Source organism: Frankliniella occidentalis, unplaced genomic scaffold (genome assembly GCF_000697945.3).
Source record: "Frankliniella occidentalis isolate FOCC.00 unplaced genomic scaffold, Focc_3.1 Scaffold44, whole genome shotgun sequence".
Classification (NCBI taxonomy): Eukaryota; Metazoa; Arthropoda; class Insecta; order Thysanoptera; family Thripidae; genus Frankliniella; species Frankliniella occidentalis.
In genome coordinates, this window is record NW_026267174.1 from 1,746,239 (window position 1) to 1,764,024 (window position 17,786).

The 17,786-nt window shown below is 50.6% G+C and overlaps 3 protein-coding genes across 13 annotated transcripts in view; 2 read left to right on the forward strand and 1 right to left on the reverse strand.

Moving 5' to 3' along the window:
- The window catches only part of LOC113207192 (arfGAP with SH3 domain, ANK repeat and PH domain-containing protein), a 41,734-nt gene extending 31,771 nt beyond the window's left edge, over nt 1–9,963 (forward strand). Inside the window, exons 3-21 of one of the 5 annotated variants that reach the window (XM_052266923.1) lie at nt 1,376–1,524; nt 1,748–2,002; nt 2,104–2,189; nt 2,280–2,439; nt 2,759–2,845; nt 2,961–3,249; nt 3,326–3,553; nt 3,638–3,857; nt 3,944–4,124; nt 4,224–4,399; nt 4,479–4,650; nt 4,724–4,843; nt 4,929–5,121; nt 5,235–5,300; nt 5,655–5,894; nt 5,992–6,066; nt 6,146–6,333; nt 6,549–6,620; nt 7,027–9,963. In XM_052266923.1, coding sequence (XP_052122883.1) covers nt 1,376–1,524; nt 1,748–2,002; nt 2,104–2,189; nt 2,280–2,439; nt 2,759–2,845; nt 2,961–3,249; nt 3,326–3,553; nt 3,638–3,857; nt 3,944–4,124; nt 4,224–4,399; nt 4,479–4,650; nt 4,724–4,843; nt 4,929–5,121; nt 5,235–5,300; nt 5,655–5,894; nt 5,992–6,066; nt 6,146–6,333; nt 6,549–6,620; nt 7,027–7,371 — 3,302 coding nt within the window. In that variant the 3' untranslated portion in view covers nt 7,372–9,963. The remainder of the gene's footprint in view (nt 1–1,375; nt 1,525–1,747; nt 2,003–2,103; nt 2,190–2,279; nt 2,440–2,758; nt 2,846–2,960; nt 3,250–3,325; nt 3,554–3,637; nt 3,858–3,943; nt 4,125–4,223; nt 4,400–4,478; nt 4,651–4,723; nt 4,844–4,928; nt 5,122–5,234; nt 5,301–5,654; nt 5,895–5,991; nt 6,067–6,145; nt 6,334–6,548; nt 6,621–7,026) is intronic. The other 4 variants (XM_052266927.1, XM_052266926.1, XM_052266925.1 and 1 more) reach the window with 4 other exon arrangements.
- Nucleotides 9,964–10,116: 153 nt separating this feature from the next.
- Nucleotides 10,117–12,487, forward strand: LOC113207197 (urea transporter 1-like). 2 transcript variants are annotated; one of them, XM_052266931.1, is made up of 8 exons: nt 10,117–10,314; nt 10,385–10,513; nt 10,595–10,714; nt 10,804–10,949; nt 11,029–11,215; nt 11,294–11,494; nt 11,570–12,058; nt 12,133–12,487. In XM_052266931.1, exons 1-8 carry the CDS (start codon nt 10,285–10,287, stop codon nt 12,184–12,186), a joined length of 1,356 nt encoding a protein of 451 aa, XP_052122891.1. In that variant the 5' UTR covers nt 10,117–10,284; the 3' UTR covers nt 12,187–12,487. The 2 variants fall into 2 exon arrangements, with proteins under 2 accessions (XP_052122891.1, XP_026279422.2); XM_026423637.2 differs by having other exon boundaries at nt 10,385–10,714.
- LOC113207195 (facilitated trehalose transporter Tret1-2 homolog) lies at nt 12,452–16,056 on the reverse strand. 6 transcript variants are annotated; one of them, XM_026423627.2, is made up of 6 exons: nt 15,889–16,056; nt 14,464–14,658; nt 13,942–14,372; nt 13,463–13,813; nt 13,111–13,293; nt 12,452–13,032 (listed from the first exon to the last, which is right to left on the reverse strand). In XM_026423627.2, exons 2-6 carry the CDS (start codon nt 14,540–14,542, stop codon nt 12,586–12,588), a joined length of 1,491 nt encoding a protein of 496 aa, XP_026279412.1. In that variant the 5' UTR covers nt 14,543–14,658; nt 15,889–16,056; the 3' UTR covers nt 12,452–12,585. The 6 variants fall into 6 exon arrangements, with proteins under 6 accessions (XP_026279412.1, XP_026279415.1, XP_026279418.1 ...); XM_026423630.2 differs by having other exon boundaries at nt 14,464–14,597; nt 15,889–16,052; XM_026423633.2 differs by having other exon boundaries at nt 14,464–14,594; nt 15,889–16,041.
- Between the last annotated feature and the right edge of the window lie 1,730 nt (nt 16,057–17,786).

The window sequence follows — 17,786 nt, forward strand, 5'->3', positions numbered from 1 at the left end:
GGGGAGGGTGGTGGACGCTTGGTGGTGACTCACCCATACCTCGCCCGCGCCGCCGAATAAGCGGACCGAGCGCGCGCGCGCGCAGGAGAGCAGAAGCAGGAGGGTCGGTCCGAGTCGGGCCCCTGCCGCCCCCCACCCTGTCGCCGAGGGGCTCTCTGATCCTCATTCATCTGTAATGCCCACATACATGCGTGCTCTTACGCGTCGTGGCCGCGCGCCCACATGTGTGTGTGTGAGAGAGAGAAAGAAAGAGAGACGAGTATGGTGAGTGGAAAAGAGAGAAATGGATGGGCTGGGGGCGGCGGGCAGACGGACAGACAGACAGACAGACTGTGCGGCGTCTCGTGCCCGGTCGGGAATGTGCCAAGCGCGGGAGCGTTGGGGTCCCCGGGGCCGGGCCGGGCCGACAAGGGGAAAATAATAATAAAAAGATGGGCCCGGGGGGCACCCGGGGCGTGCCGTGTCCGGAGGAGAGAGAGGGGGAGGGGCAGTGGAACTCGACGATGGCGTGGTCCCCAAAAGAGGCGCGCAGGGGCGGAGAGCTCTCTCCTCTCTGCCTCCTCCTCCTGCATCCTGCACCGCGCAAGGTTCCCTCGCACTCTCACACACACACGGTCATACCCACCCACACACATGCAGTTGCGGTACAGTACACGCGCCGCCGCCGGTCGCGCTCCTGCTGTGGTCCATCCAACCCATCCATCCATCCATCGGGGCGTGGTGTGTAGCCAGGGCAGCGTAACGAGTAGTACAGTAATAACGTTGGGGGAGCCATTTATCAATCACCTCGCGTATCAATACGATACAATGTGCGTCCATCGATTAATTGGGCGTGGCGAGGCGGGCGGGCCGGGGCCGGCGGGCACGCGATCGAACGGGATGGAGCGGCACCACCACCGGCCGGCCCAGCAGCACCACGAGCGCGCGGGCGTGTTCACTTTTATATTTACAATGAATGCGGCGGGGTGGGGCGGGGCAGGGCCCCGCTGGTGTGAAAGTGGAAGAAAGCGTCATTATGCCGTGTGCTCCAGCCCCTGTTGGGGCGTGGCGGCCGGGCGGGCCGCGGTGGGGTGGGGCGGGGCGGGGCCCGCTGCTGGAACGGACGCGCGGCCAGGACAGACGTCTTCATGCTCGGCCCCCGAGCCCGAAAGCCCTTTTGCTCTGCTCGTTTTATTGTATTGAATTCTCAGTCCGACGCCAGCAACAGCAGCAGCCTCACACCTTCAACTGAAATGCGTCTTGTGATGACCTTTGACGACGAAACGAACAGAATATTTTCATGTGGCGGTATCTGAGAAACATTCCCGCGAACGCGCCAACGCCTATGAATGAATGACAAACTCTCCTGACTGTGGACCTCTGGTTTCTGTTGCAGCGCACGTGGGCAACGAGATGTACTTGTCGCGCGCGCTGGAGCGCCTCGGGGGCACCGCCATGGAGAAAGACTCCGAGCCGGACATAGGTGCGGCCTTCCTCAAGTTTGCCGTCGTCACCAAGGAGCTGTCAGCCCTCATGAAGACGCTGGTGAGTCTGCGGACCGACAGTCCAGCCTTGGGATTTTAAAGTCCGACATTTTCCCGAAAAACTTAAACTTTTTTTAGAAAAAAATTGAAAAATTAAGAGATCAAAGAATAAATTCTTGGAAAATTTCCCAAAAAATGTTTTTTTTCCGGAAAATTAAAATCCCTACTCCAGTATTTGGTTCCTAGACGGAGTTGTTCACGACTCGCGCCTTCTGTCATTGCAGATGCAGAACATCAACAACATCGTCATGTTCCCGCTCGACACGCTGCTCAAGGGGGACCTGCGGGGCGTCAAGGGCGACCTCAAGAGGCCGTTCGACCGCGCGTGGAAGGACTACGAGACCAAGTACACCAAGATCGAGAAGGAGAGGAAGGCGCACGCCAAGGAGGCGGGCCTCATCCGCACCGAGATCACCGCCCCGGAGGTGGCCGAGGACATGGAGAAGGAGCGGCGGCTGTTCCAGCTGCAGATGTGCGAGGTAGGCCGGCCGGACCTCCACCAATCACCCCTCCCTATGTCGCACCTGTCTCTTGCAATGCTGCATTGAATGAATAATTAATTTTATACGTTTTGTTTCAGTACCTTATTAAAGTCAACGAAATCAAGACAAAGAAAGGAATAGAATTGCTACAGCACTTGGTAGAATATTATCATGCGCAAACCAAGTAAGTTTTTCTGTGGTATTAAATATTTTTCTTCTCATTTTTGAGGTACTCTCTCTTTTACCTAATGCAATTCGTTTGATTATCCTTCAGTTACTTCCAAGATGGTCTCAAAACCATTGAACACTTTGGGAGCTATGTAGCAGACCTCTCAAATAAACTTCAGAAAATCAGACAGAAACAAGATGAAGAGCGTCGTCGACTTTCTGAACTGCGAACTCTGTTAAGAAATGCCCCCGGTCTTGAGAAGGAGGTATGTGTCATATGCGGTCCCTTGTAGCTTCTGTGACCTAGACCAATTTAACCGTTTGTAGTATAACTATATACCCAGCATCTGAATGTGTCAACTTTCCCAAAAGCTTTGCTTCATTTGAATGCTACCACTATGTTTATTTGAAAACATTTTACTGGTTGTCTTTTTAATTTTAAATATCTTTCAATTGCTTTAAATTTTGTTTCATATTTTCCTTTTGTTACAATTCTTTCTGCCTTTTTTGCTTCTTATATTTGATTTGTTTTTTGTTTTGTTTTTGTCTTGTGTGCTGTCTCCTTGCTGCTTGTGCCATTTAAAGCAACATCCACGTACGCATGAAAATCCACAAGCACGTGGAAACCCCATTGTGACAGGACCAGAAAAAGTCCCTGAAAGATCAGAACGGGTAAAATTTTTGTTTATTTTTAACTACTTTTATTGCGTTTTTTTGTGCTGCTCTTTTTTACAATGGTCTATTTACACCTCACATGCAAGTTTTTGTTACTAATTTTCATTTGCAGGTGGCCAATTCTACTAATGATAGAGGTACAGACAAGAGTGGAGGCTACTCTCTTCACCAGCTTCAAGCATGTGACAAACAAGCTGGCAACACTCGAACTGGACACCTACTCAAAAAGTCTGAAGGCAAGATGAGGAGAGTGTGGCAGAAAAGAAAGTGTTCCGTTCAAGCTGAAGGATTCCTGGACATTTGTCATGCAGATGAATCCAAACCTCCTACCAAGGTTAACCTTTTAACATGCCAAATCAAACTTGTTCCTGACGATAAACGCTGTTTTGACCTTATCTCATGTAAGTATAAACAACAGCACTAAATCATTACAAGTTATCTTATCCTTGTAACTTATTGTTGAATTGTTGATTTTAGATAACCGGACATACCACTTTCAAGCTGAGGATGAAGCTGATCAACGGGCGTGGATGTCAGTTCTAGTTAATTGTAAAGAAGGCGCTTTACATCGGGCATTTGATGACAGTGGAAAATCAGGTGGATCGAAAATTAACCCTAGCCTTTTAGAACTGCAGCAAGCTATAATTCGTTATGTGCAAAAACTTCCTGGTAATGACAGATGTTGTGATTGTAATTCTCAAAATGGTAAGTATAGTATATGTTATTGAAGGAATTGTATGTCTCTCAATTTATATTTACTATGTTGCTAATTGGTTATTATTTATTCAGATGCTACTTGGCTCTCAACAAATTTTGGTATAATAGTGTGTATTGAATGCTCCGGCATTCATAGGGAGATGGGTGTTCACATTTCACGAATACAGTCATTGACACTTGACAATGTTGGAACTTCCCAATTATTATTAGCTAGGCATATGACAAACAATGCCTTTAATGACATAATGGAAGCAAGTCTACACTGTCCTAAACTTAGTCCAAATAGTACAATGTGAGTACTTTCCACTACTTGCTGATACAATATTTTTCCTTTTGTTTTGTACTTGGATTTACTACTTTTGATTTTTGTTTTTACAGGGAAGAACGATATGAATATATTCGTGCCAAATATGTTGATAAGAAATTTGCCATCCAAACCTGTGCTGATGAAAGAGATTTATTGAGTGACTTAGAACATGCTGTCAATAATAGAAATCTTTATCATTTACTTCAAGTGTTTGCTGAGGGTGCTGACTTTGGCTCACCTTTACCAACATCTGTAAGCTGTTACTTTTATGTTTTTTTTTTTTTTTTTTATGTTAAATTTGATATGTAAATGAATATATTTTAAATTGCTACTTTTCTTCTCTTATTCCAGGATATAGGGGAAACTGCACTTCATTTAGCAGTTGTTCGGGAGCTTGGTGGTTCATTGCATATTGTTGACTTTCTTGTACAAAATATGCCCAGCCAAGCAATTGATAGAGTTACCGCCAACTTCAGCACTCCAGGAACACCTGCAGGAACTCCTGGCAGTGGACAACATTCACCAATGTCAGTAGTAATGATAGGATTCTCTTGTTTCCTTTATTACATTATAGGATTCTGAAATTTAATAATCTTTTATTTCCAGATCTAATGCTAGAGCTGGAAATTCTGCCCTTCATTTGTGTGCAATTCATGATAGAGTAGAGTGTATGAAGCTTCTTATTCGGAGTGGAGCTGATCCTATGTTAAAAAATGCAATGGATAAAACTGCTTTAGATTTGGCTCAAGAAAGAGGTCACCATTCATGTGAAGAACTGGTATGTTTATACAACCATTGTAAGTTTTAAAAAATTGATGTGTTTCTTAAACTAATTCTTTTTTCTATTTTAGTTGAGGCATGCTTTACAAAGGCAGAAAAGTGTATTTGACAATATCAACATTGATTGGAATTTATCCCATGATGAAGGGTCAACAGATTTCTCAGATGATGAAACAGTTATTGAAGACAGGGTGAGTATCAGTCTGTTGGTTTTTTATGTTTACAGAAGTTACCATCAATCTTTTTCATCTTTATTCATTATCCGACTCTTTTCAGAATGGATGCATCACACCAGAAAAGAAAAGCAGATCCCGTCCTCCTAGTTATGCTGGGGCTGGGCGAGAGTCACCAGTCAATATTCGCTCTAGATCTTCGACTTGTGATAGCCTCAAGTCTGGAAGTAGCCCTAATACCTATAGACAAAACATGGCTCCACCACCTCCACCACAAAATAGGAAACCCTCCATAGGTATTTTTAATAATAATACATAACTCTAAACTTTTTAGAAATATATTGTATATTCAGAGTAGAGTTAATTTCACCCTGTAGATGAAGTAGTTTTTACAATAGTGGATTTACAGGTTGGAATGTGGGCTTATCTCGCTCAAAGTCACTCTCCAACACAAGGTCATTTTTCTCCAACATTTGTGAGTTTTGTGATCCACTGATTGTTTTGTCTGTCATCTGTTGGGTTTGCTTCGTTCATGTTCAAGCCTCTGTGTGACAGTTCAGCAATCTTTTATGGAATTGATCAAAAGTTTAACTCTTATCATTTTAACAGCTGTGATTGCTCCCTCTAATAGGTGTAGAACTTAACCAGAAATCCCTCTCAGCCAAATCCTGTGTGTTTCTGTGAAGCATGGTGAAATTTATTTTTGCCAAAGATGTAGCTTATGTGTCTTGTTCGTCTTGTTTTGCTTTGATTTAGTTTTGTTGTTTGAAACTCTGCTTTATTTACTTAGTTTCCTATGGACTGATACCATACCACTTCTTTGTTGCAGTGACGGGTGTGAATGCCCATGGAAGTTTGAAGAAGCGTGCGGCACCCATGCCGCCCATGTATGGGACACTACCAAGCAATTCAAGTCACTCACGAACACCGTCTGATCCTTCCCTCCAACTCCAGGGCTTTCACACACTTAGTCATCACAAACGATCGCCATCAAGCGAGTCAGGATCACATGCCTCCACCTTGGCTGCTTCTGGAAATAGGGGATCTATTCCTTCAGCAATTCACCTTGGTGAGCATACACTCACTGCATTATAATATTGTCAAAATTGCAATTTATTTAAAATATTGTCATCTGAATACTGTGTGTGTGTGTGTGTGTTTTGCAGTTGGTGCCAAATTAGTCATTCCCCCCGGAGAAGTCCCCATGTTGAAGCCTTCTTCCTCCATGGATAAGTCAGGTGGTAAGTATTAGAACTTATACCTAAAATTCTTAGCAAAGGTTTTAATGACACCACTTATACCTGTTCTGTTTGCTGACAGTACGGAGACCTGTTGGGCCCCCTCCACCAGTTCCGCCACTGGGACCAGGGATTGGCTCTGGTGGTGGTCCATTGAGAATGACGAATGGTCGATCTTCAGAAAGCATATCATCTATGTCCAGCGACATGGAGCAAGCGGTCTTGGGAGTTGGAACAAGTGCACACAACCCTGTACCACCACCTAGAAAGGTGAGTAAAATGTCTCTAAAGGTCACATATTTTGTAGTCCCTTATGGTATACAGTGAGGCTCTGGATCTTGGTGGACAGTTTTGTCAATTTTGACATTGGTATAAAAAAAAAATTTCATGTAAATTGCACTTGGCCTTACTTTGTCGTAGTTGTTGCTTCTCATATACAGACAGTTTTTGTCTCATGTGTATTGATCATAAGATGACTTTTTCAGAGAAAAGACAGGGGGCTTCTGAGAGGCCTTGAAGGTATAAACTATATTAGGGCTTACCCTTATCCTCAAATGGTAATGACAATGAATGAAGTAATTTTGAGTGTGGGCAGATTTGCTATCAATACTTACCAAGTGCAGATTTCACTCATCAGCTTTATGTACCACCAATGATGTGTGTGGTTTGCAGTAAAGTTCTGTGGCACAAAATTGTGGATCTCGTAGCTAATATAGTCTTTAACTAATAGGTGCTAGAAAATTCATGATGTCGCCGTTGCTTATGCAGTTTGCTATTGTTTTTGTGTCATAACTTACCGTAACTATATATTTATATGTTAAACTGGACCTAATACAGTTTGCCTGATGGTTCCCGTTACACTAACATATTTGATCATGATGTGATATGTTTCTAAACAGCAAATGAAAAATTAAGAACTGGTTCCCTTTTTCACTACTCTAAACTTTTACTTCTTTTTTCTAGCCATACTTCTACTGTCCTTTGCCACAACAACAACAACAACCTCCTCCTGGAAGTCCTCACGGGAGTCCATCCGATATGGAATTGAATCCGAACCATTCCAACCTTAATCTCCGTGGTGCTGGAACTCCTACTACACCGCAGTCAGCTATCGGCACTAGGAGATGTAGGGCGCTTTACGACTGTGAAGCTGACAATGAGGATGAATTGTCCTTTAGGGAAGGAGAAACAATTATTGTCACTAATGAACAAACTGATGATGAAAATTGGATGGAGGGAGTATTAGAAAGAGCGCCTGATATTAGAGGAATGTTTCCTATTAGCTTTGTTCATATGCTTCCAGATTGAATTCATCTCAAGAAGGTATGTTAAAGTTTTCAAACTTTCCTATTTAGTCATACAGTTATGTGTAAATTGGCCTCATTTTCACAAATGTTAACCAAAAGTTTGATGGGTTATAGTGTCTGAGCCGTCAGTAGAACAACAAAAATGTATTTTCAAAGGATTTCTTGTATGGAACATTGTTGTATGCATGCTTAGCTCTCTTGTTAGGTTTCTCATACAACATATCTATTCTTTTTTAGTTTTCTGTCATCCCTTTAGCATGTTTCACTTGTTATCAGTGCACAAATGATAACATGGCCTGAAGGATTTCAATACAGAAAAGCTCATAAACTTGCACAAACTTACCGTAAGTAATCTGCTATTTTAGCAATTATATTTCATCTTGCACAAGTTGATTTTCCATACCCTAAAGAAAATTGGGAGACGTAAGCCGGAAAAATCCTTGTAATCACTCTGCCTGGCTTGTGCCCATGCATACCTGTGCTACATTGCATTTGCTACTTTTTTAAAAATTCTACTTCTATAGATTGTTTTTTGTTTTTCTTCTTGATATTATTTGACCTTTTGTTACGAATCCCAAAGGTCCTTAAGGTTTCATTTGTTTTTCATTGGTTAACATTACTGTTTTTATTATATTTGCTCATAGTACAGTAAAACCTGGAGACAGCATATTTACAGTGCTGTGCTGTGTCTAGGTAGTTTCAACATGTTTAGGGCAACGTGTCTGTGAATGTAGGTTGTGTGTACTTTTAAGAATCAGACTATACATTATGAATTCTAATTACTTCTGGTTCATTATTTTTAAAATTATGCTGCAGTTCATATACTTTTACTGTTATCTGAATATTTGGGTATTTTTGTAACAGAATTTAAGGGCGTTCATCTCGGTTTTCCAAGGAGAGGTTTTGGATGGCAGAAGAAGTACCTTTTAATCTTGTAATTTGGTGCAAACATAACTTTGACATTGGTTTTAGAATCTGCTAAAAAAAAAGAGAAAGTAGCTATATCACTAACCCAGATGACTTCAAAACTATAACTCTTGAAATCCACAAGTAGCCCAAAGAATAAGTTATTGCTGTGAAATGCATTAGTTTTATAATTACTTTTCTTGTGATACCGCTATTTCACAGCACAAGAATAGTACCCAGATGTGGGTATTAATGCTTTAAATGTAGGTTTTAGGCAGCAATATTGTTTTAGCAATTTTTCATAGCTGCCCTGCAACACTTGAAGCCAAAGATGTGGGATGAAATCCCTTTTGTTTTTATTGTTTAATTTCTTCTGTTGTTAAGTCTTATGTTCCTCTCTAATCATACAGAAATGATGTATATTTACCATTAGTATTTTGAGATTGACTTGTAAATATCTTATATTTATAGAACTTTATAGATATTTTATGTGTATATGATTTATCTGTGTATTCATAGTTCTATGTAATTTGTGTCTGAAAGCCGTAAGTGTATAAACATTATGATTTTCATGTTATCGATTGTTCAATCTATTATTTATGTGACTAAGACTCTCTGTTGACACTTCAAAAATTCTGACTAGACATTGAGTCAGCCTATTGGACAACGATGATCAGAATCTGAACTGCCCGCTGAGAGTATGAACGAAATTACGAATGGCCTCTATCTTCCTTGTTGTGCTCAGAACTAAGAGAAAGAAAAGGCCATCCTTTAACTATGATTTTAAACATTCTTATGTATCTGAATGTAGTAAATATCTAAATATCTCTTCCACAGTATACCTATATGATAGTATATATGTCATAATTTCCTGTTCTTTTGATTTATAAAACTCTTTGTGACCTTTTGATGTTTTTTGTGTGTTTGGGTCAGTTTGTCTGTGATGTTTTTACCTCACTGTAAGACTTTGCTTGAAAACTCATTGATTCATATATCCTAAAGATCTGAAAAGATAAATACTCCAAGCACAACAAGAGCTGTTGAAAGTCAGTCCACTATGTTACCAGTGTCTTCCTTTGCTCTTTTTCTCCTTTGCATTGAGGGCTGTTTAATCACCCTAACAGCAACTTATGTTAGTTTTTTATTAAGTAATGTTTTTAATTTGACACTGTAAAGCCATCTATGACATCTAAAGGTAAATTGCTAATAAGGGAACTGATAAAAAAATTAAATCATTCTAAAGTGCTTATTGTTGACTCTTGTGATGAATGTTTGTTCTAAACAGTAAAAGGGCAGTGAGTTCCTGTTTATCGGTCTGTAATACTGTGGTACTGACAGAAATTTCGTCCTGTTGCTTAAGTCATGTTTACTCAGAAAGATTAATATTTCTCATAGCTTGCTATTTTATTCTTTTAATTTTTATCTTTCCTTGTCACTTTTTATTTTGTTTTCATCAAATTGACATAGACAAAGAGAAGTGGAAAAACTATTCTGGTGTAGATATGAAATTGGATATTTTAACAAGGGCAGTCGGCTCTTGTCCCTTAACAATCTAGTCTTTCAGCCGGTAAGTGATTGCTTTGTTCTGCCGAGCTGTTAGTGAGTGTCGGTTTCAAAGAGAGAGACACCTTTATTCTGTTGTAGAGTATTGTTGTTTCTATCAATAATAAAATCCTTCTGGACTTAACTGATCTGCATTTGTTTTATCCGGCCCTCATCTCATCCAAAAACAGGCACACTGAAAGTACTAGCGCACATGTACCCAACGCATCTGTGAAATCGCTCACGTTTTGGTTGTGCTCGATTCCAATCCCTACAGCGTCTCCCTGTCCCCTGTCCCCTCCCGCGCAGCCCTGCCCCTCCCACCACCCCTCGCGGTCCCTCTTCACCTGTGTGCTAACGATCTAGCGGGCTGCGTGCCGGTTGGACCTGGGGCCGGAGCAGACCAGTGCATCGAGAAGGTGTGGAATCGACAGTGGCTGGGTCTGGGCGCTGCGCCGAGCTCAACATGCCGGAAAATCGGAGATTTGGAGTCCCAGTGAGTGGCGTTGGGCAGCCACGCATCGCCGGAGAGTGACACCACGTTGACCTTGACCTTTCCCTCTCAGAGAGATGGCCACTGGCTACACTATGTCGGAGACTGCGGGGCGGCAGCGGGCTTCCTGGAGTCCAGGTCCCCGGCCACGGGTTGGGTCCTCGTCATGTTCTTGGACGCACTGCTCAGGTCCTTCGGACAGGTAAGACCTTCGGGCTGCCGCGCGGAGCCTGTGGGCGTGGTCACAGCCCCTGTAACACCTTCCCCTGCCCCGCCCTACCAGCTGGTCCTGGCCAACAACCCCCTGAGCGGCGCCGTGGTCCTGACCGCCCTGTGCGCCGTGCAGCCCTGGGCGGGCCTCGCGGCACTCTCTTGTGCGTCCATCGCCATCCTGGTGGCCGCGGTGAGTATAGCGAGGGGCTACGAGCAAACACTCTATCATTTTTTCGTGGAGGACATCTGCTCGAGGCCCCCCATCCTATGCATGAGCAGGCCGCGGGGCAGCAGCGCGGCGCGGTGAGTGCGGGGATGGCGAGCTGCGCGGCGGCCCTCTTGGGGGCGGCGACGGTCTGCCTGCTGCAGCCGGAGGCCCTGGACGGACGCGTGTGGACGCTGCTGTACGCGGCGGCGGTGGTCAGGTCGGTGCCCGAGGTCAGCGAGGAGGACAACGAGACCGCCGTAACTCACCCCAAACCCAATTTCGGCTGCCCCACACAGCGTGTACGTCACCTCCTCCCTCAACACGCTCGTGTCCGCCGTGCTGCCTCCAGCCTGGTGGGGCACCGCCCGCCCAAGCGGTGGCTTCAGCCGCCCCCAGTCCGACGACGTGGAGCAGGTGTGGAACCCCCCGCCGGGCAAGGGCCCCTGGCCACCGCTGTTCGCCCTGCCGTACAGCCTGCTGCAGGTGAGAGTGCGGCCAGACGGCGTGCTCCTCGGGGCGATTCAATCAGATTCCACAGATTGACGTCCCGTTCCGCCCCAGCTCGTGTTCTTCCTGTGCCTGATGCACTCCGAGGGCGGGCTGCTGCTGCGGCCGTTGGGTCCGACCGGGGCACCGGGTGACGTGCTCAACGTGACGGAGGAGACGACGCTCGCAGCTACGGCCGTGCCCACGGCCAGCGCGGACGTGAACGTGACCAGGGTCCGGGAGTTCTACGACATCGACCATCTGGACTGGGGGCAGGTGAGGTGGGGTGCGGATGCTGGGGTTCACCGTCATAGCGCACCGATTGTAGTGGCCTGACCGCCCCCCATCTAGATGTTCCAGGGCGTGCTGGTGTCCGCCTCGCAGGTCGTCGCCATGGAGGACCCCGCCGTGTCCGCGGCCGTGTACATCGCCCTGCTGCTGTTCTCGCCCGTGGCCGCGTGCGCCGCGCTGGCGGGGGCCTTCCTGGGCAGCCTGGCCGGCGTCGGCCTCCTGGAGCCGCCCTACACCGACGTGTACCGCGGCCTGTGGGGCGTCAACGGGCTGCTCAGCATGTGGGCCATCTCGGCGCACTCGTTCGTGCTGTCGTGGCACAGCTTGGCGGCGGGCGCGGCGTGCACGCTGCTGGGCGCGGGGCTGCAGGCCGCGCTGGGCGCCCCGCTGCGCGCCGCCGGCCTGCCCGTGCTGCTGCTGCCCCACAGTCTGTCGGCGCTCGTGTTCCTCCTCGTCGCCTCCTCGGCCAGGACGGCGTTCGTGCGGCCCGCCGTCCTCTCCTTCCCCGAGAAGCACAAGTACGACTTCTGGACCGAGCACGAGGACGAGGTGAGTGAGCAGCGGCGCCGTGCACCTCCAGCGGCTCTCTGCTGGACGTTGGACTGACGCGCCTCTCGTTGCAGACCGACGGGGACGACGACGTGACCTCCAAGCGGCCCGCCAGCCCGGCCGACTGAGCTGTCCTGTCGTCTCGTTTAGTTGTCAGCTCATTACCCATCGCCCGCACGGCCGCCATTAGGCGCTCTCAGCAGAAACAACAACTTTTCTCCCGTCATTGTCAACGGATTGAGAACGCCGATGATGGGGCCCGTAGTTTCCATACCCGACAGGCCCGAAACCCTCTTGGTACTTAAAACATTTCATCTATTTTCACTGTTTTTTATACACTGTATTGTTGATGGCGGTTTGAGTTTGCAATTTAAGCGACATCTCCACCGTCAATCAAGTAGTAAAGTAATTTATTATTTTTGTCTTATAGTTTGTACTATTTTTCTCCCCAATGCGCTGTTAGTGAGATTCAATATGTTTGGTCTGGCACGTTGGCTTCACGATGTGTGCCCCGCGTCGTTTGAGCCTCACACCTTAGAGTTCGAGTCAAACGACCCGTACCGGCGCTTCTCCGTGCCGGCGCCGTGCAGCCCCTCTGGTCGCAGCGCAGTCGTCCGTCGGTTCTTCCTGCCGTTGAGGTCGTCCTGGATCTCGTCCAGCGTCCTGCCCTTGGTCTCGGGGAAGAAGAAGAACACGACGGCCACGCCGGCCAGGCAGCACGCGCCGAACACCCAGAAGGACACGTAGACGCCGAGAGTCTCATTGATGGTCGGGAAGAACTTGGTGACGAGGAAGGCGGCCAGCCAGTTGGCGGTGTTGGCCACGGACGAAGCCAGCCCCTTGACGCGGTCCGGGAAGATCTCGCCGACGAAGAGCCACGGCACGGGTCCGAGGCCGATGGAGAAGCCCATCACGTACACGCACGACACCACGACGGGGATCCAGTCCAGCGAGTGGTCCGCGTCCACGCCGCTCTGCAAATGGAGAGACACGGGTCGGGTGAATCAGTATTGCCCTCGGGCTCGTAGGGGAAGGAAGGGGCTGATACATACGTTGAAATAGAAGTAGAGGCCCATGGCAAAACAGCAAACAGTCAAGATGCCGGACGAGACCATGAGTACAATGCGCCTTCCTAGGTTGTCCACGATGAGCAGGGAGACGATGACGAACACGATCTGGGCCGCAGCCATCACCAAACTGGCCTCATCGGCCGAGAGGCTGATCGTACCCGCGTCCTGGTAACAATATTCCGGTTCACGGTCACCATAAGAAGATAGGCTCTATTATCATGCGGTCCCGGATGCTTATTGCATCGGATATCTGGCACTTGTCTTAATCTAACGGTAGGTGCATCTATAAATCAGCTCCCACTTCAGAGCCGAAGAGATAAAATTGATGACTCACTCTGAACATCTGACTAGCGTAGAAGCAGACAGCGTCGATGCCGGAGAGTTGCTGCAGCAGCATGGCGCATATCGCCAACGCCAGGCCTTTCTTGGACGCCCTGGTGTTGAAGGCAGCCGCCAGGGAGACACCCTCGTCCTCCTCGGCGTTGCACTTGAGGGTCGCCTCCAGTTCGGCGAGCTCCCCGGTCACGTCGGCCCCGCCGCGGTAGAAGCTCAGGGCGATCCGGGCCTTTTCACGGCATCCCGTGTGGAGCAGTATCCACCGGGGAGAGTCCGGCAGCCACATGAACAGCGCGGCGAACACCGCGGGCACCGCCAGGCAGAAGATGTTGAGCCAGAGCAGCGGCAGCTGCAGCAGGACGAGCATGGGGGTGGTGGCGGGGAGATGTAGCGCCTGCGGAACGAACGTAGGCAGGCCCGCAACGCACGGGCGCGCGCGCGCGGCCTACCTCGCCCCGCCAGCAGTGTGGCACTTACGTAGGCGCCCAGCAGGTAGACGACGAGCACGCCCGCGCAGATAAGCAGCTCCAGGTAGCTGCCGAGCGCGCCCCGGACGTCGCTCTCGCCCACCTCGGACGTGTAGATGGGCACGACGACGCAGGTGGCGCCGAAGCAGAAGCCCGTGAGGACGCGGCCCAGCACGAGCATCCAGAGGCTGGAGGCCCAGGCGTGCAGCGCCCAGCCCACGATGAAGACGGGCGCGAGCCCCAGGCAGGTGGTGCGCGGGCCCAGCGGGCCGAGGAGCGCGCCCACCCCGACGCAGCCCAGCACCGCGCCCAGCGTGAGCACCGAGCCCACCCAGGACCACTCGTCGGCCGTCACCGCGAAGCCCTGCTCGCCCTGCTCCACCGCGGCCGCCGCCGAGGTCCAGCCCAAGGCCGTGCCGCAGCTCAGCGCCAGCAGCGAGACTGAAACACAAACCTTTCGTTGAGCACGCGGGGCTTCGCGTCGACATGTGGAGGCCACCACGGCGGCGTCGTCCCGGCAGGCCACTCTTACCCACGGCCGCGCTGACATGCTGCGTGGTCTTCCCGCCGAGGCCCGCGGCCAGGCGGTGGGGGTGCGGAGTCGGAAGCATCCTGGGTCTCGAACCGAAGCGGTCGGTCTCGACTCACGGCGCAGCAGGTTGGCTGCTAAAACAGACCGCCCGGACCCGGTCCACGCCTCAGAAGTCGTTTTTCCCCCGGGAAATCTCTGGAAGAGAGTTCTGGCCTGTATACTGTACAGTCCTGCGCGTGACGTGCGGTCTGGCCGGCTCGTCTGCATAGCCGCCGTTACGTGTGCAGGCTGACGAGGCTGGTCAGAGCGTTCACCTACTGCTGCTGCCCTAGCAGACGGCGGGCGGGGCGGGCGGAGCACTACTGCCGCCCAGAGGCGTTTGACGCCGGCGCTGACCGCTCGCGTATCAGTCGACCGCGGCCACGGCCCGGCGTGGTGGAGAGCGGCCCGTCCATGCGCGGTTCGGACTCCAAGCGAAACACGTGCACGGATATCGGCCGCCGGCTGGCCCTGCGCGAGTTCTGACCCGAACCGGCTTCGGGCGTCAACTGGTGGTCGTGTAGGTTCTACCCGTTCCCCCTTCCCCCTGCTCCTCCTCAACCCCTCGACCCCTCCCCTCCCCTCCCGCCAGACTGCCCAGCGCAGCGCCCCCTTCCTGCGTCTTCCTCCGGACGGGAGGGCGACTCCTGGCCGCGGTCGCTCTCTGTCTGTTGGGGCCGGCGACGGCGCAGGCGGGATGTCGCGTACGGTGCAAATTGGTCCGACCGGTTGGGAGAGTGTCCCGTGTAGCACCGCGAGAGCAAAGCTTACGACAGGTCAAGGTGCAGGCTGACAAACATCCTCCAACCCCACCCTCAAGTCGAGTCGTTGAGGCTATTTGCACAAGCTTGGTCAAAGATTCAGTTGAAGTGGCCATTGTATGTTGTCAATAATCCGACCTTATCCTGGAAAAACTCGGATATCAGTACCTATGGCTTGGAATATCAGAAGTGTAGTCAAGCTGTGCGCCCCATAGGTTGGCGGCGCTGGAGGAGCGGTATGTCGGGGCACTGACCGCACTGACTCTACCTCTTACGCCATCTCTTACCCCCCTCCCCCCTCTCCGTATCGCTCTCTCCGAACGCATGCAAGGCAGCTATTCCAACTTCAATGACTGCTTGCATCGCCCCCCCCGGAAACTGCTGCAGCGGCGGACGGGGACCGATCTGACTTATTCGGCTTCATATAGTGTTTGGCCGCCCCGTATCGCTTACCGGCGTCCTGCTGGACCCACGCCAGTGCCTCGGTTTCCTGCTCTCTGGGGCGTTCCCTGTTCGCCGAACGGTGTTCGGCTTTCCTTTCCCTCTCTCTCACCAACACAAACATGCGAGCGCGCGCGGCTCCTCAAGCCTTAACCACAACCGAGCAGCCAATTTAAGTACTCACCGGTCAGATCAGGATCAGGGAGACGAAGGGCACTACAAGCTGCGCGTCGGGCGCAGGGGAGCTGTCTCATCTGGGCCGGGGGCTGCACATGTCTGCGCGCGCAGTGCGCCCCCGCCGCCCCCCAGCTGCTCCCGGCCCTGTCCGAGTCGCCAGGACCGCCGCCGCACCGCTCGCTCGGCGCGGACTCTAATCCGCGAGAGAGAGATAAGCCGAGCGGCGCGGCACGCGGATCATCTGTGCGGGGCGGAGAGCGCCATTACACGCCAGACGCAATCAGAGGCCAAGGAGCACTGCACTAAAAACTAAATTTAAAAATCAGCGTACCCCCTCCCCCTTCCATAAAAAAAACAACAGAGGTAATCTGAAAAATATGAAATAATCTTGGAAAATCAAGAAAAATCTGGGAATAAAACCTACGGAAAATCAAAAATAAAGCAGTTTTTTTTGGGGGGGTGCGAAAAATCGCCAAAACAAAATATCGGTGAATGCGTGAATTTACAGTAAAGTCATCGGGGCACGCTCGTGGGTTCGAGTCCCTCGGTGGGCGCGACCATGTACCATGTAGGGGTTACACCCTTATGATGACTGGAGCGCATATCTCAGCCGATCATCTTGCGGGCGTGCCCCTGCTCCTCACTGACCAAACTCAACTGCAGCCAGTCTGCTGTGGCGGCCGCCAGTCACTTTTTGACTTTTTGCGTGAAACGAAATAAAACCGGACGTGCATTTTGATCGCACCTCCACCACATACCACACACCTACATGATTTCTCAAACCTTTACTGTGTGTCAAGGCTACGACAGAGCAGTTAGTTTTGGCCTACCCGCTCAACTCACGAGGTGCCGCCATGGCCCCCTGGGATAGGCAAACCCGCAACACCGCAGTGTCGCAAAGTATGCATTCATAGACTGGGTGGGTATAACGTCGTGTCGCTGCACCCAGGCACGGCACAGCCCGGGCAGGTTCTGTTCTCTCCGAGGTGGGGCCGCCGCCGCGGCCCTAGGCAGCCCATCGCGCACCTCGCACCCGCACCTCGGTCGGTATCCGCACCTCGCGCCCACCCCCGCCGCAGCCACAGCCGCAGCCGCCGCCCGTCACCCGACCGGCTCCCCTTGGACCTCGCACCGCATGTGATTCGAGTAAACGGCAATTGCGAAAAGAGCACACAGAGATAGACCGAAATCCAGGATGTATGTGTGTTTCCTCCCCGTCGGCACCGGGAAAGGGGAGGGCGGGGGTCTCATTTCTGACGCAGTCGCAGCCTCGTGATGCAGGTGACGTCACTCCACCGCACCGGCGCATCCTTGGACAGGCCGCGACCGCCGTCATGTCATGCGGCTCGAGGCGCCGACCCTGCTGCTCCTCCTGCGCCTGTTGACGACGCTCTCCTCGCATTATTGCCCCCGGCTTTAACCAGCGCGCTCCCCACCCACAACCACCAGAGTCGCGAGTCGTTCACAAAAACTAAGAACGTCAGGCCCAAAACAATAACAGATATGCGTCCAATGCAGACTCTTCAAAACCCCCCGCCGGGCCCGGATACAGCGGGAAAAAAAGCCGGGCCGGGGCGGTAAACAGGGCCATAACCGGCGCGTTAGATACCAGGACCAGGGCGCGCCGGGCCGACGGGGGGCGGTCCTATATCTGGCACTGCCGTATCGCACAGCCTTGCGCCCGAATTCGGCGTAGAGATGCCAACAAAGTCACACACCTTGGTCGGTCAAGTGACTGGCTGCGCGATAAACAGCGGCTTTACCCTTGTGTGTGTGTGTTCGCACTCCGCACCCCCCTCTCCATTCCCCTCTTTCCCCGTTCTTCCCCAACGCCCCCTCCCTCCCCCTCGCCTAAGACAGTGCACTGACTCGTACGGGATTACGGTTCGAGGCAAGACGCCGCCA